Below are 12,271 nucleotides of genomic sequence, written 5' to 3' on the forward strand. Positions count from 1 at the left end.
GATCTATAGTGTTTAAAACAATAAAACAATAGGATGGCATGGTAAAACAGACTGACAAAATGGAGTCCAGAGGTACACTCACCCATACATGGAAACTTAATACTTGAGAGCCAGTATTATGTACAAGTCAGTGGGAAAGGATGAACAATTAAATACATGGCGGTTTCTGCACAGGAGATGTAAAATAAGAATAGATTTCTAACTCACACTACACAAAGCAAAGAAATCCAGATGCAATAAAGACTGAAAAATGAAAACATAATTAAGAAAAACTTTTAGAAGAAGACATAGAGGGATAAAAGGGCATCATTAAGCAATGGGGATAGGAACTGAGCTTTTAAACAGGGCAAAAAAAAAAAAAGAGAAGAGCACAAATCAAAAAGGTAGAGATTGATAAGTAAGATTCCTTTGCCACAAACAATGCCTTCTACAGAGTTCAAAGGTAAGGTACAGAGAGGAATATTATACTGGCAACACATTTAACTAAAGACTAATATCTAGAACATATAAAGAAGTCCTGCTAATCAATAAGGAAAAGTTTTTTTTTTTTAAAGATAAATAAGGATATACATGGAAGAAAAAACATGAGAAGAAAAGGTAATTTGGCCAAAGCAATTTTAGGTCTCTTTCCAAACCTTTTTGGGATGGAAATCACAAATCATCTCAGGCCTTTGAGCCTTTTCCCAAACCTGTCCATGAGGAAACAATTCACTAACTACTGTTAATTCAGACAATTCCTAAAACTCCATCTTCTTCGCGAAATTAATTGGGAAAAAGCCTCAACGTCTGTTAACACCTTACATTCTGAAGCCAGAAAATCTCCATACTGATCATGTCCTGAATAAATACGAAACACCTACATCCTCCTCTGTACACACAGCCCCTTCCTTCCCTTCCTGTGGAAAGAACGGATGCCTTAGCCTTGTAATCTCTTCAGCCGCAGGCGTGCTCTTTCGTGCACCTTTCTGGACTCTCGACCCTCATTTTCAAATTCCCTCCCACACCTGCCGTGTCAATGTTGTCCAGTTAAAACAGAGGGTAGGAAGTGTGCTCCCAACACAGCTCTACACGCAAAGGCATCTAATAATTGCTTTCAGGGATAATGATTTAGAAGCAGGTCTATTTTCCAGACAGAAACCATCACCGAGTTTTAAAATTATGCCATTAATGTTGACCCAAATCCACCAGGCACAAGAGTACATACTGTATGACTCCGTTTATATGGAGTGCACAAACAGGCAAAACTAAGCTGGCAGAAATGAGGAGAGAGACACCCTGGGGTGGGGGTAGGGGGATGCGCCTGTGTGCCTGTGTTCCCTGGAAGGCGACTTCTGGGGGACTGGTAATATTCAACTTCTTAAACTGAGCATTGGTTACATTTGTAAAAATCTGTCAAGCCATACACTTAAGATTCGTCTGCTCTTTTATATGATGTTCTCCTTCAAGAGCAAAATTTAAAAGGATTTTATGGTATCTGTGCCTCTTACAAAACACCTAAAAATGTTTGTGACAAGACATCATTACACAATAGAGCTCAAAACAGCCTGCTCGGAATCCAGGAAAGTGGCTTTGCAAAATGGTGATAATTCATGGGATGGAAATCCATCCCTTTCATGATCTGCATTCTGTGTTACTTACCATGGAAACTGTCAGAATATGCCAAGTGAGGAAACTAAAAGGAAAATAAAATAAAGCACTGCACCAAATAAAGTTATCTTAGGGGCTTGAGTTTCTTAGCTAATTACATCTCCGTTCTTTGCTAGCTGAGTGAAGAAACAGATGGCTGAGTTTAAGCTGCCATTTACAAACCCACCACTTAACCATCTTTTCAGGGCGAGGTTGTGAAATCCCATGTTCTTAAACCTAAGAGTGACCAGAGGCACATACAAAATAGGAGGTTTTCTAGGCATCTTCCAACCTGCACTTCCAGGGTTCCCCCTCTTTTTATACTAGAGCACTTTTTCAGGCATGCTCAGATCTCTCAGCAAGCACTGACTTCTTATCTCTAGCTGGACGGGCAGGGAAGTGAGAAGGGCAATGTCTATGGAAGAAGGATCTCCATGAGCAATGAGGGAAAAAGCCATCCTTTCTCTTCCAATTCCTGCTTCTCTCCAACACATGGAAAATGTAATGTAGCCACGATCACAGTCTAGCTGCGGAGGGAACTTGCAGGAAGGCTGCCTTAAAGACTTAATCTGGGTAGATCTGATTATAGCTAAGGAGATAAATTCTAAATATGGAAAGGCCATCAAGGAAATTAAAGATGGTAAGAAATGTGAACCGATCCTTCAGTTCTTTCTACTTAATGGAGAGTTTGTAACAAAAGATGATGAGAAAGATGTTCGGAAGCAAAACAAACTTCATGGATTTCAGACAGAGTCAGCATGCCTTAGCAGCAGAATAAGTTACCAAGGACAGTCCCCAAGAGTGGGTGGTCTCATCGTCGAAGTGGTTTAGGGCTGATTTTACTCCAAACAGAGTGCATTGGGTGGTCTACCAGGTTCCCCATTATATTTCCAGATTGTCCAATAATGTGAGGAAAAGATAAAAAATAAAGCAATACTCCCTTTAGCTAGAAAAGCAAAGCATGCCTTTTAGAAGAAGAAAAAACTTTTTAACCACAGAGCCTCCCATTCTGAGAATGTGACCAACCAAGCCCCCAGGGACCGCTGCTACTCAGGTTTTATGTGATTGCAAAACACAAAAGGTTTTCAATTTCTCGTAATCTAAATCAGGGGTGCTCAACTAGGGGTGACTTTGCCCCTCACCCCCACTCCAAGGGACATATGGCAATGCAGGGAGACGATTTTGCTTGTTACAACTGGGGACGGTGGGTTGTTACAGGCCTCCAGTGGATAAAGGCCAAGGATGCTCCTTATCCTATAAGGCACAGGACAGCCCCCAGCAATAAAGAATTTTCTAGCACAAAATGTCATAGTGCCAAGCTTGAGAAATCCTGCTCTAAAAGTACACCTAAAAGGGAGGTAAAAACCATCAGAGTTGTGACCAACTCCTCCTCTCCAGTTCTTCGGGCTTGTCCTGGAAAACTAACAAAACGATGATGATGGAACAGTCCCATCCCCAAAACAAGGAGTATCTTCAACTGTAAGGAAAACAATTCCTTTCTTCTTCCCCGTAATATCTATGTCCCTTCTCAGCCTAAAGCAGTCATAGTGGGCATCGTCCCAAATCCCTCAAGATTGAGAAAGGAATGAAAATAAGGGAGGAGTATAACTAGGGGCCAAAGCAGATTTACTGCGATTGCAGTTATTATCTTGAGTTAATGGAGTAACTTGTAACACTGATATGAATTTTTTTTAAAAAAAGGGAAGGAAATGGGACTTCTTTTATTCTAGGATCTGCCTCCAGCTGCTCCAAAAAGTAGAATTTATTAGTCCTACAGAGAAAACAATAAACACACAAGCAACTACTAAGCCTTAACTCTGCTTAACTGAAGATCATTTATAACAGTTCTTGCTATGCATGTTCAGATACACTGAGTTAAATACCACCATTAAGTACGTGTTCCTTGGGAACATTTTTTTCTAATCGAGCAAGCAAGTTTTACTCCAGACATCAAAATCCTATTTTTCTGCTTATTAGAAAATGGACTCCTGTTTTATTAAATAGTCAAATCATCTATCAGATGTTATTGTCAAATTAACCTATCAAGCTATCCAAATAAATCTGAAAACAAATGGCCAAGATTGGTCAAGAAAAACAAAGAGCACACAAATTATCTACATCGCTAGGAATGAACAAGGGGCTATTCACTACTGTTCTTACAGAGGCAGGAGGATCAAACAGATAAAACAAAAATACTATGAACAACCTTATGCCAATACATTCGATAACAGATTAAATGGACAAAGTCCTGGAAAAACACAATTTACCAAGACTAAAACAAAAAGAAGAGAGAAAATCTGCATAGTCCTGTATCTGTTGAAGAAATTGTTTTTGTAATTTAAAGCATTTCCACAAAGAAAACTCAGACTGATGGCTTTCCGGGTGAATTACTACAAATACTTAAGGGGAAAAATAGTACCAGTTTTAAAATGAATAGCCACATAAACAGACAAGAACCAAGTTCCATGTCATCCCCCCAAAACCCCTGGAGTCACGTCAAAGATCACCCACATCTTCTTCCATCCAGAAAGGCTCATGCTGTCCTTCTCCACTTTACTCTTTGGAAGGGAGGAAGCGGTAGAGAAGATTAAAACCATCTTTGAAAGATGCATTTATATTTTCATTTGTAATCAGCTGACATTTGTTCCTCTCCATCTCGCTTTCAGTCTGACCCCAGTCCACCCCTATCTTACTTTCTATGCCCACCACCCCAACACCCACTCTTTGCTATGGCCTGGCCATTTTCTTCAGGCTCCTACCAACAAAACCTTGCTCACTCCCACCTCTTTTCATGAGTTCTCCTAATCCTTTGACCCGTCTCAACGCACTCCTGTCCAGATCTCCAGCATTAGCTTTAGATAAGCTGCACAATTCCATCCTTCGCAGAATTCCTACTGAGGTTTCATTCAGAATTTTACAATGAAGACCCAATTGATTCTCTCTCTCAGTGGGCTTCTTTTCTCTCCTCAGACAGATGATCATTTTCCTCCACAGGTCACTTCCCCGCTCCAGATCCCTCCATGGTTCCTATCACCCACAGGGTAATGGTCAGGTCCTTTCCTGGCTCTTCACAGGCTGGCCCGAACTTCCTTTCCAGCCTCGGACTCTCCCCCTTTCCCTGCCCTCGGGCCATGCCCAAGTCCTCTGCTGCACCTCTGACCTTGGCGTAGCTGAACCCAGGGCTTGGAATGTCCTCTCCTGAGCAGTCTGACCCCCTTTGTCCTGCTCAAAGCAAACTGCCTCCCCCAGGGAATCCCTCTCTGAAATAACACATGCTCCCCCCTCTTTTTTCCCTAGACAAATATTCTATTTCTGTAGTGTACAGGACCTTGCAGTTACCTCTACCATAAGTGTGTCTGCTTCTCTGAAATGGCTGTGGTTATTTGAGAAGACTGGGTCTTAGATATTTATTTGTTTCTGTTTTCCTTCCAGGTTTAGCACAGCACGGTACCTGGCTCCTTTGAGGGAGACTCCATGAAGGCCTGTTGAGTGACCAGCTGTCTTCGATTCCCTGGGAACCTTCATGGTGACGAACATGTCACAGGGACTCAGAGGCTTAGAGACTGGCACCCGCTGGTTGCTTGGCAATGTGGTAGGTGCTCATTTAACCCTAACACTTGCAATGAAAATGGAAATGCCAGGCTGTTGTCATCTTTTAATCCTCAGGACAAAATAAGTCTCACCAACAAAGTGTTTCACCCCAAGCTTTCCCTAACTTCAAAAACCTGATAAGAAAGAAGTGTTTTTCACCAGAGAGAAGAAAATAGTTCATAAGATCATAAGAAAAAAGCTAAAGGCAAAAAAAAAAAAGTATCTAAAGAACATTCAAACCACTCTTTAAATTGTTTTAGTGTCTGTGTATGCCTGCAGCAATCAGTACACTTCTAAAGTGACTTCAAACTTTGAAAATCCGTTATTCTGTGAAAATGGGTGCTAAAAGTATTAATATTGTTAAAGGACAATAGTGAGTGTCATTTGTCCCATTTAATTTAGTAAAGTTTATCAGAGAGTTTGAAATACATAGACACACGTAATGTTATATGCCTTGAAATCTATATCTTTATAATGTAGATAGACTTTAATGCAATGCATTTTTATATGACAGATATGGGTTGAACACCTACTATAGGCCAATCACCTAAATGAATACTGGGATACAACAATAAATTAAACTCAGTCCCTGCTCTTGACAAATTTGGTATTAGAGTAGAAAAGAAGGTGGCATATTAAAAACACTAAAAAGCCAGCTAATAGTAGCCAGAAAAATCATGTTAAAATGTTTTAATGGATGATGTTGATTTAAAAATACAGTATAAACTCTCTTAACCAACCTTCATTTAACTGACCCACCCAGTTACACAGTATCTGCCATTCTTTTTCTAAACCATACGGGCCATTGTCCTCCTCGGAACTTGGTTTCTAGGCTATTCTCCAGGAGGCAGCCATGTACTTTTCCCACCAGTTGAATTTACTTAAGAAGAGTCAGTTTGTGCTTGTTCCCAAACCTGTTTATTCCAGTTGTACTTGACACTATAATTATGAAACTTAATTCAATATTACATAAACTAATAAAATATGAGTGCCAAAGGAAAGAGTTTTTATTTCCTTGAAAACCAAGTTGAATGATTTGGAAAGTTTTAACAAAGATGAGTCATTTGGAAAAATGGTTGCTGACACAGGTATGTGAAAGATAATTTTAAAGGTTCAAGAGGACTAGGGTGGGAAGCAGATGTGGTTCAACTGATGGAGCGTCCGCCTACCATATGGAGGGTCCCAGGTTCAAACCCAGGGTGTCCTGACTCGTGTGGTGAACTGGCCCACGTGCAGTGCTGCCGCATGCAAGGAGTGCCATGCCCTGCAGGGGTGTCCCCTTGTAGGGGAGCCCCATACGCCAGGAGTGCACCCCAAGGAGAGCCACTCCACGTGAAAAAAGGGCAGTCCAACCAGGAGTCGTGCGGCACACATGGAGAATTGATGCAGCAAGATGATGCAACAAAAAGAGACAGATTCCCGTGCCGCTGATAAGGATAGAAGCCGTCACAGAAGAACACACAGCAAATGGACACAGAGAGAGGACAACTGGGGGGGGGAAGGGAGAGAAATAAATAAAATCAATCTTTAAAAAAAAAGAGGGCTAGGGTAAGTCATATGAAAGGATTCTGTACTCACATTGGTTCCCAATGTCTTTCAATTCTCATTCTATTTTAAAGGAGTCTGAAACCGGAAGTCAGAAGCCAATGAATTTTGGCTGTGACTCAGGTAAGACAGACTTCAAGGGAATAACAATCGGGCCCACACTCAAAGCAAAGGCCTTGGCGCTACAACAAAATTGCGGTGAATTAATGTTTAAATTAAATAAAGCGTTGAAGATGCACACACGGCACTTTGTGTGATTCACCACTTTGGCATTTTCAATCAACTGTCCTGCTGCTTGACCCTGGATGGAGCAGATAAGGATGTTCTCTAAGAAGCCCTTGGAGGGGCCAAGTGGTTTGGGCAACAGCTTTTGCTGGAGCAAAAATATACTAAATAATTAATGACTTCCTGCTTGTCACAAATGGGATTCTGTGGTACTAGACTATGAGGTTTCCTCAAAATTTCAGGCTTCATCCAGAGACCTGAAGGGCGCTGTCTCCAAGACGTGCGACATGGCCCCATTCCTAGGCCTATAGCCTCAGAGGGAGGGAGGCCAGCTGGTTCAGGGACCACTTCCTGCCCCGTTGCTCATGGGACGTCATTCCTTTGTCTCCGTCTGCTCTGAATTCCTGGGTGAGCTTCCGGATCTGAATTTTGCCCGTGTGGGTGGGTACTCAGCATGCTTCCATTTGAGTCCAGCCCCAGCAGATGGCCTGGGCCCTGGGGGTGGGGTGAGGAAAGGCTGGCTGGAACTGCCAGCTCTAGACAGAAGTGGGCAGGCGAAGTCAAAGCTGGAAGTGTTAAAAAGGACGCAGTCATGGTGTCCTCCACCAGCTTTCTTGGAGAAGAGCCAATCATGCTGGAGGGTGGGCGGGCCCACGGGAGACGCCAGCCTTTACCACAACTCCAAACAGCGCCTGCAACGCTGGCCTCAGGGACCCAAATGACGTTTAAACAATTAGAAAGCTGCTTTCTCACGTTTCTCCAGCCTAACATGACCCTTTTGTTTCTTTCTCTTTTTGTAACTTACACACTTTTAGATCTCCTAACAGTCCAAAGGAATAATTTGATCAAATCCTTTTACTTTCCAGTTAGCTGAGACGGGGAGAAAATGATTTACCCACACTCACACAGCAAGTTCGCAGAAGTAGCGGGGCAGGCCCGGGGCCTCAGGCTACTGCCACGCTTTCCCTCCATTTCCTGGCCCCTCACAGTGCGCCCTGGGCTGTGGTCGGTGGCACCTGGGAGCTGGTTAAGGCCGCAGAAAACTCGGGCCCCACCGAGGCCCACTGAATCAGAAGCTGCTTTTTCACCAAGAAGCCCAGGTGGTTCGTAGGCACGACCGCTCGAGAAGAATGGCTCTACACCAGCTTTGTTTTTATGAAAATGCCACTTAGTGAAATGCTGGACTGTGTTCAAGTTCACAGTCTGTAGTCAAAACTGCCTTACCACAAAATGGATCCAAACAATGATTCCACCATTGTGTGGTATCTGGTCATTTCACTTCTCATTTGCATTTAAAACTACAGGCAACTAAAGAAACAAAATCAGCATTTCTCTAGATACACGAGCCACCTTAAAACAGGACAGAGATCTGACAAATGCCTTCTAGGAGGTTATCACATTGAACGAATCTTCAGGCCTATGAACCAGGTAACAGAATTAACATTCTGTTGGGCAATGTGGGTTCCCATCAAATAAAAACAGGGGAACCCTGAGAATATTTGTGTGGGGGGAGGAGTGGAAAAGGGCCAAATGTGAACCCCTCTGCTAGAGGAGTAAGTCTCAACACATTCATTCTGGCAGTGCAGTGAACTGCATACTAGCCACCAAAATTGCTAATAGTCATATGCACACTTCAAACATCAACTGGCTCAAGTGACTCCACTTCCGTGAAATGTCCAGGATATAGGCAAACTTATAGAGACCCACTGTAGAGCAGTGCTTGCCAGAGCCTGGGGCAAGGGGGCTAGGAAGTGATTGCTGATGGGGTACAAGGTTTCTTTTGGGGGTGATGTAAACATTCTAACATCAGATAGCGGTGGTGGTTGCACGACTGAGAACATTAAAAATCACTGAATCACACACTTTAAATGGGTGAACTGTATGGTATGTGAATCATCTCTCAAGGCTGTAAAAATAACAATTGGCTCAATCATAAAAAAAAAACATACTTTCACATGCAGTAAAAGATAAACTTGTACACACCACCACTGCTCAGTATCTTCAGCTTATTAAAGATGGTGAGTCCCTTAAAATCTGATTCCAAAAGGGACTTTCATGTCCAGAAACCTGCCCATTTTTTACCAGTTAATTAACTGGTGCAGGCCAAGGGAGTGACACGTAGAAGAAACAAAGTCCCAGCTCGACGGGCCTACGGTCAGAATTTTCCCAACATTAAATCATTTCAATTAAAACATTCATTACAGGATGTTCGGTAACTAAATACATCTGGAAAATAAACCCAGTTCATGGCCCTGTGGTGTATTTACTAACAATCTACCAAAGGAAATCAGTATGTTTCCTTTTTGGCATGGAAGGAACTTTTTTTTTTAATTAAAAACTAAAAACTAAAACCAGGGATACTGCCAGAACCAGTGGGGTATGCACAAATTAACATAAATTGGCAGCTGAAGTGTAGAATCAACAATTGTCTAAGACACAAAGTACTTCCTTGAGAAAGCCCTCTGTTTGGGGCATTTGCTTCCTGAGAACTGCACCGAACCTTCCACACCTCTTTAAAAACAAAGCCCGCCCCTAATTAGGCCCAGAGTCTCCTGGAGGCCCCGCTGAAGAAGGCACCCCTGTAGCAGTCCCACCCTCAATTTCTAAGCCCCGATCCAAAGGCAAATGCCCCTGGCAGGCCTAGCGTTAGAAGAACGTGAAACTTGCTTTCAGGCACATTAGTTCATGCTTCTTCCCTCCACACCGTAACTTCGACAGCTTTTGGGGCAAACGTGCCAATGGGGTCACAGGCTGAGCCGCAGGCGTCACCTGATGTTTGTGTGCGCAACTCAGTGGAAACAGGGCTTTCAGTTCTGCCGCCACTCACAGGGGGGCAGCCAGAGACGTGGAAGCCCACGGTTCACTCAGTCCTGCCCCTTTCTAGAAGGATTTTCTCCTCGCTCTCTCTAACTTTTTGGTAAGAAATATTCCTCGTGGAGTCAAGGGTCTCCTTTCCTTTCATATTCCGACTGCCTAGTAAGTTAAAAAAAAAAAGATGTAACTTTCAAATTCTTTGTGCTCTTACACGCAAAGAAGAATGTTCTCTTACTACTCCTCACCAAAATTTTGAGTACAAATGCCCTGCACCCCCCACCACCCTCGCACACACAATAGATAGGGGAAGGGGAGAGGGGCGAGGGGAAAGGGGAGAGGGGCGAGGGGAAAGGGGAGAGGGCGCAGAGCAGGGGAGGGGAGAAGGGAGGGGGAAGGGAGGGGGCAAGAGCAGGGGAGGGGCGGTGAGCAGGGGCTGCCCAGCCCGCAAGGGTTAAACCCACTAGCTTCCTGGTGAGAGATGCTGCCGGGGCCTCTTCAGGCGTCTTTGTGGCTTTTGTGGTGCCGGTGGCTCGAGGCCCCACGAGAGAAGGGACAATGGAGAGGGAGAGAAAGCCCTTTCCCAGGCACGGCTCTCGGACACCTCCAGGCGGAGGGGGCCCGAGGATGATGTCCACGACGCTCTTGACGAGTTTTCCTGCCACTACAGGGGACCCCCTTAAGGACATGTTGCTGACCGCAGCAACGTCGAGGGTTGGGAAGCGACAGAAAGAATCCGACAGCCGACGAGCGGCCGCCCGGGCCAGGTGGGAGATGTTCACTCTCCCGAGCCGAGGCTTTCCCCGCGGCTGGTCGAGTCCCCCAGGGGCGCGGGAACCGTTTATCACGCCGCCGTCTTCACCTGCGCCCAGGCCCGCAGTGTGAGAGTTGGAAGAGGGGACAAAGCCCAAGGGAGACCCACCCTCTGCCCCCGGCCGTCCCATCTCCCCTCCCGCTTTTCCTGCGCGCCAGGGTCATGGTTCCGAAGTGAGTCTCCTTAGGTCCCAGGCTTGGGGAAGCGGGAGTGTGTCTGATGGGGCTTCAAGGTGACCAAGAGGATTCCAGGGCGGGACAGGACCGCACTCCGAGCGGGAACCGGGGTGACAGGGCGAGCGTCCCTGGGAACGGGCAGGACGCTGCTCTCCATCAACTGCTTCCCAACAAGCCAGGGGCCCTGGGCCCGGGGCTGCAGCGGTCACAGGCGCCCTGCGAAAGGCGGCGGGCGGGCGGCGGCGAGGCGGCGGGGACAGCGGGGCGGCCGGGGGCGGGCGTCGCGGGCTGGCCCGGCGCCCGCCGCTCCGGGACGCACCGTCTCCTCTCTTGCAGCCCGTCCCGGGGCCCCAGCCTTGCCCCTCCCGCGAGCCCCTGGCCCCGGGGGTGCAGCGCGGGGCGCGGCCAGGGTGCGGGAGCCCCCAGGACGGGGCCCGAGCGCGCACCTGGGAGTTCCGGGCACCTGCGCGGCGCCGCGCCCCTCCCACCCCAGCCTCCCCCCCGCCCCGCCCGGTCCCCTGGCGGAGGTGCCCCGGGAGGCGCCACCCGGGCGGGGCCGGGGCGGGACCCCCGGCGGGGCGGTGGCGCGGGGCCAGCGCGCTCGCTTACCCATGGCCTGGAGACGGGCGGGGCGCGGGCGCTCGGGCTCCCCGGGGACCGGCCGAGCCGGTGGCACAAGTTCGCGGGTCTGGCGGGCACGTGCGCGGGCCGGGCTGCGGGCCGGGCTGCGGGCTGGGCTGCGCTGGGCTGCGCTGGACTGCGCTGGGCTCGCTCGGGCTCCCGGGCCGGGGTGGGAGCGCGGCGCGGCTCCGCCTGCACTGGGGGCCGGCCGCGCCGGAGGGGCCCTGACGTCAGCGCCGGGGGCTTTGTGCACCCGCAGCGACGGCCCGAAAGGGGGCGGCGGGCGAGCCCCGGCGGCCCGCCCAGCGCGCGCTCTCCTCGGCGACCACCCGAGCGAGCGCCGAGGGGCGCGGACCCCCGGCCAGCGAGGGCCGGGCAGGGCGGGGAGCGGGTGTGCACGATCCCAGAGGCGCCCGTCCGCCCCAGAGGAGCCCCGTTACGGCTGGAGGGGCCTCTGCCATCTGCCACCTCACCCACTGGACAGATAAAGAAACTGAGGCCCGGGACGCCGGCCCCAGGCCACCCAGTATCTGACGGGCGTAGCCCTCAATCCACCGCCCGGCTCATTTTATGCAGATATCGGTTACTTCATCCCGTAGTTCTCAGGCCTGGCTGCACAGGAGCATCCGCTGGGGAGGCTTTTGGACACCCCGGTGCCCGGGCCTCGCTGCCAACCTATTTCACCAGGGTCTCCGCGAGTCGGAACCCGGTATCCGCCCTTCTCAAAACTCCCCACGTGATTCCAACGTGCCTCGAGGTGGAGAACCGCAGACGAGTTCCATGTGGGTAATGGGTGACGTAGAAGGGCACAGGTAGCACCCTCCAGGCCTGGCTGGTGCCAGGTTCGTCCCTGGAAGCCCAC

The 12,271-nt window shown here is 48.0% G+C and overlaps 1 protein-coding gene across 2 annotated transcripts in view; it reads right to left on the bottom strand.

The window, feature by feature from the left end:
• Positions 1 to 11,720, bottom strand: part of GPM6B (glycoprotein M6B) — a 162,446-nt gene extending 150,726 nt beyond the window's left edge. Inside the window, exon 1 of one of the 2 annotated variants that reach the window (XM_058292209.2) lies at positions 11,398 to 11,720. In XM_058292209.2, coding sequence (XP_058148192.1) covers positions 11,398 to 11,401 — 4 coding nt within the window. In that variant the 5' untranslated portion in view covers positions 11,402 to 11,720. The remainder of the gene's footprint in view (positions 1 to 11,397) is intronic. The other variant, XM_004459112.4, reaches the window with a different exon arrangement.
• Positions 11,721 to 12,271: the final 551 nt, after the last annotated feature.

This window comes from Dasypus novemcinctus, chromosome X (genome assembly GCF_030445035.2).
Source record: "Dasypus novemcinctus isolate mDasNov1 chromosome X, mDasNov1.1.hap2, whole genome shotgun sequence".
Classification (NCBI taxonomy): domain Eukaryota; kingdom Metazoa; phylum Chordata; class Mammalia; order Cingulata; family Dasypodidae; genus Dasypus; species Dasypus novemcinctus.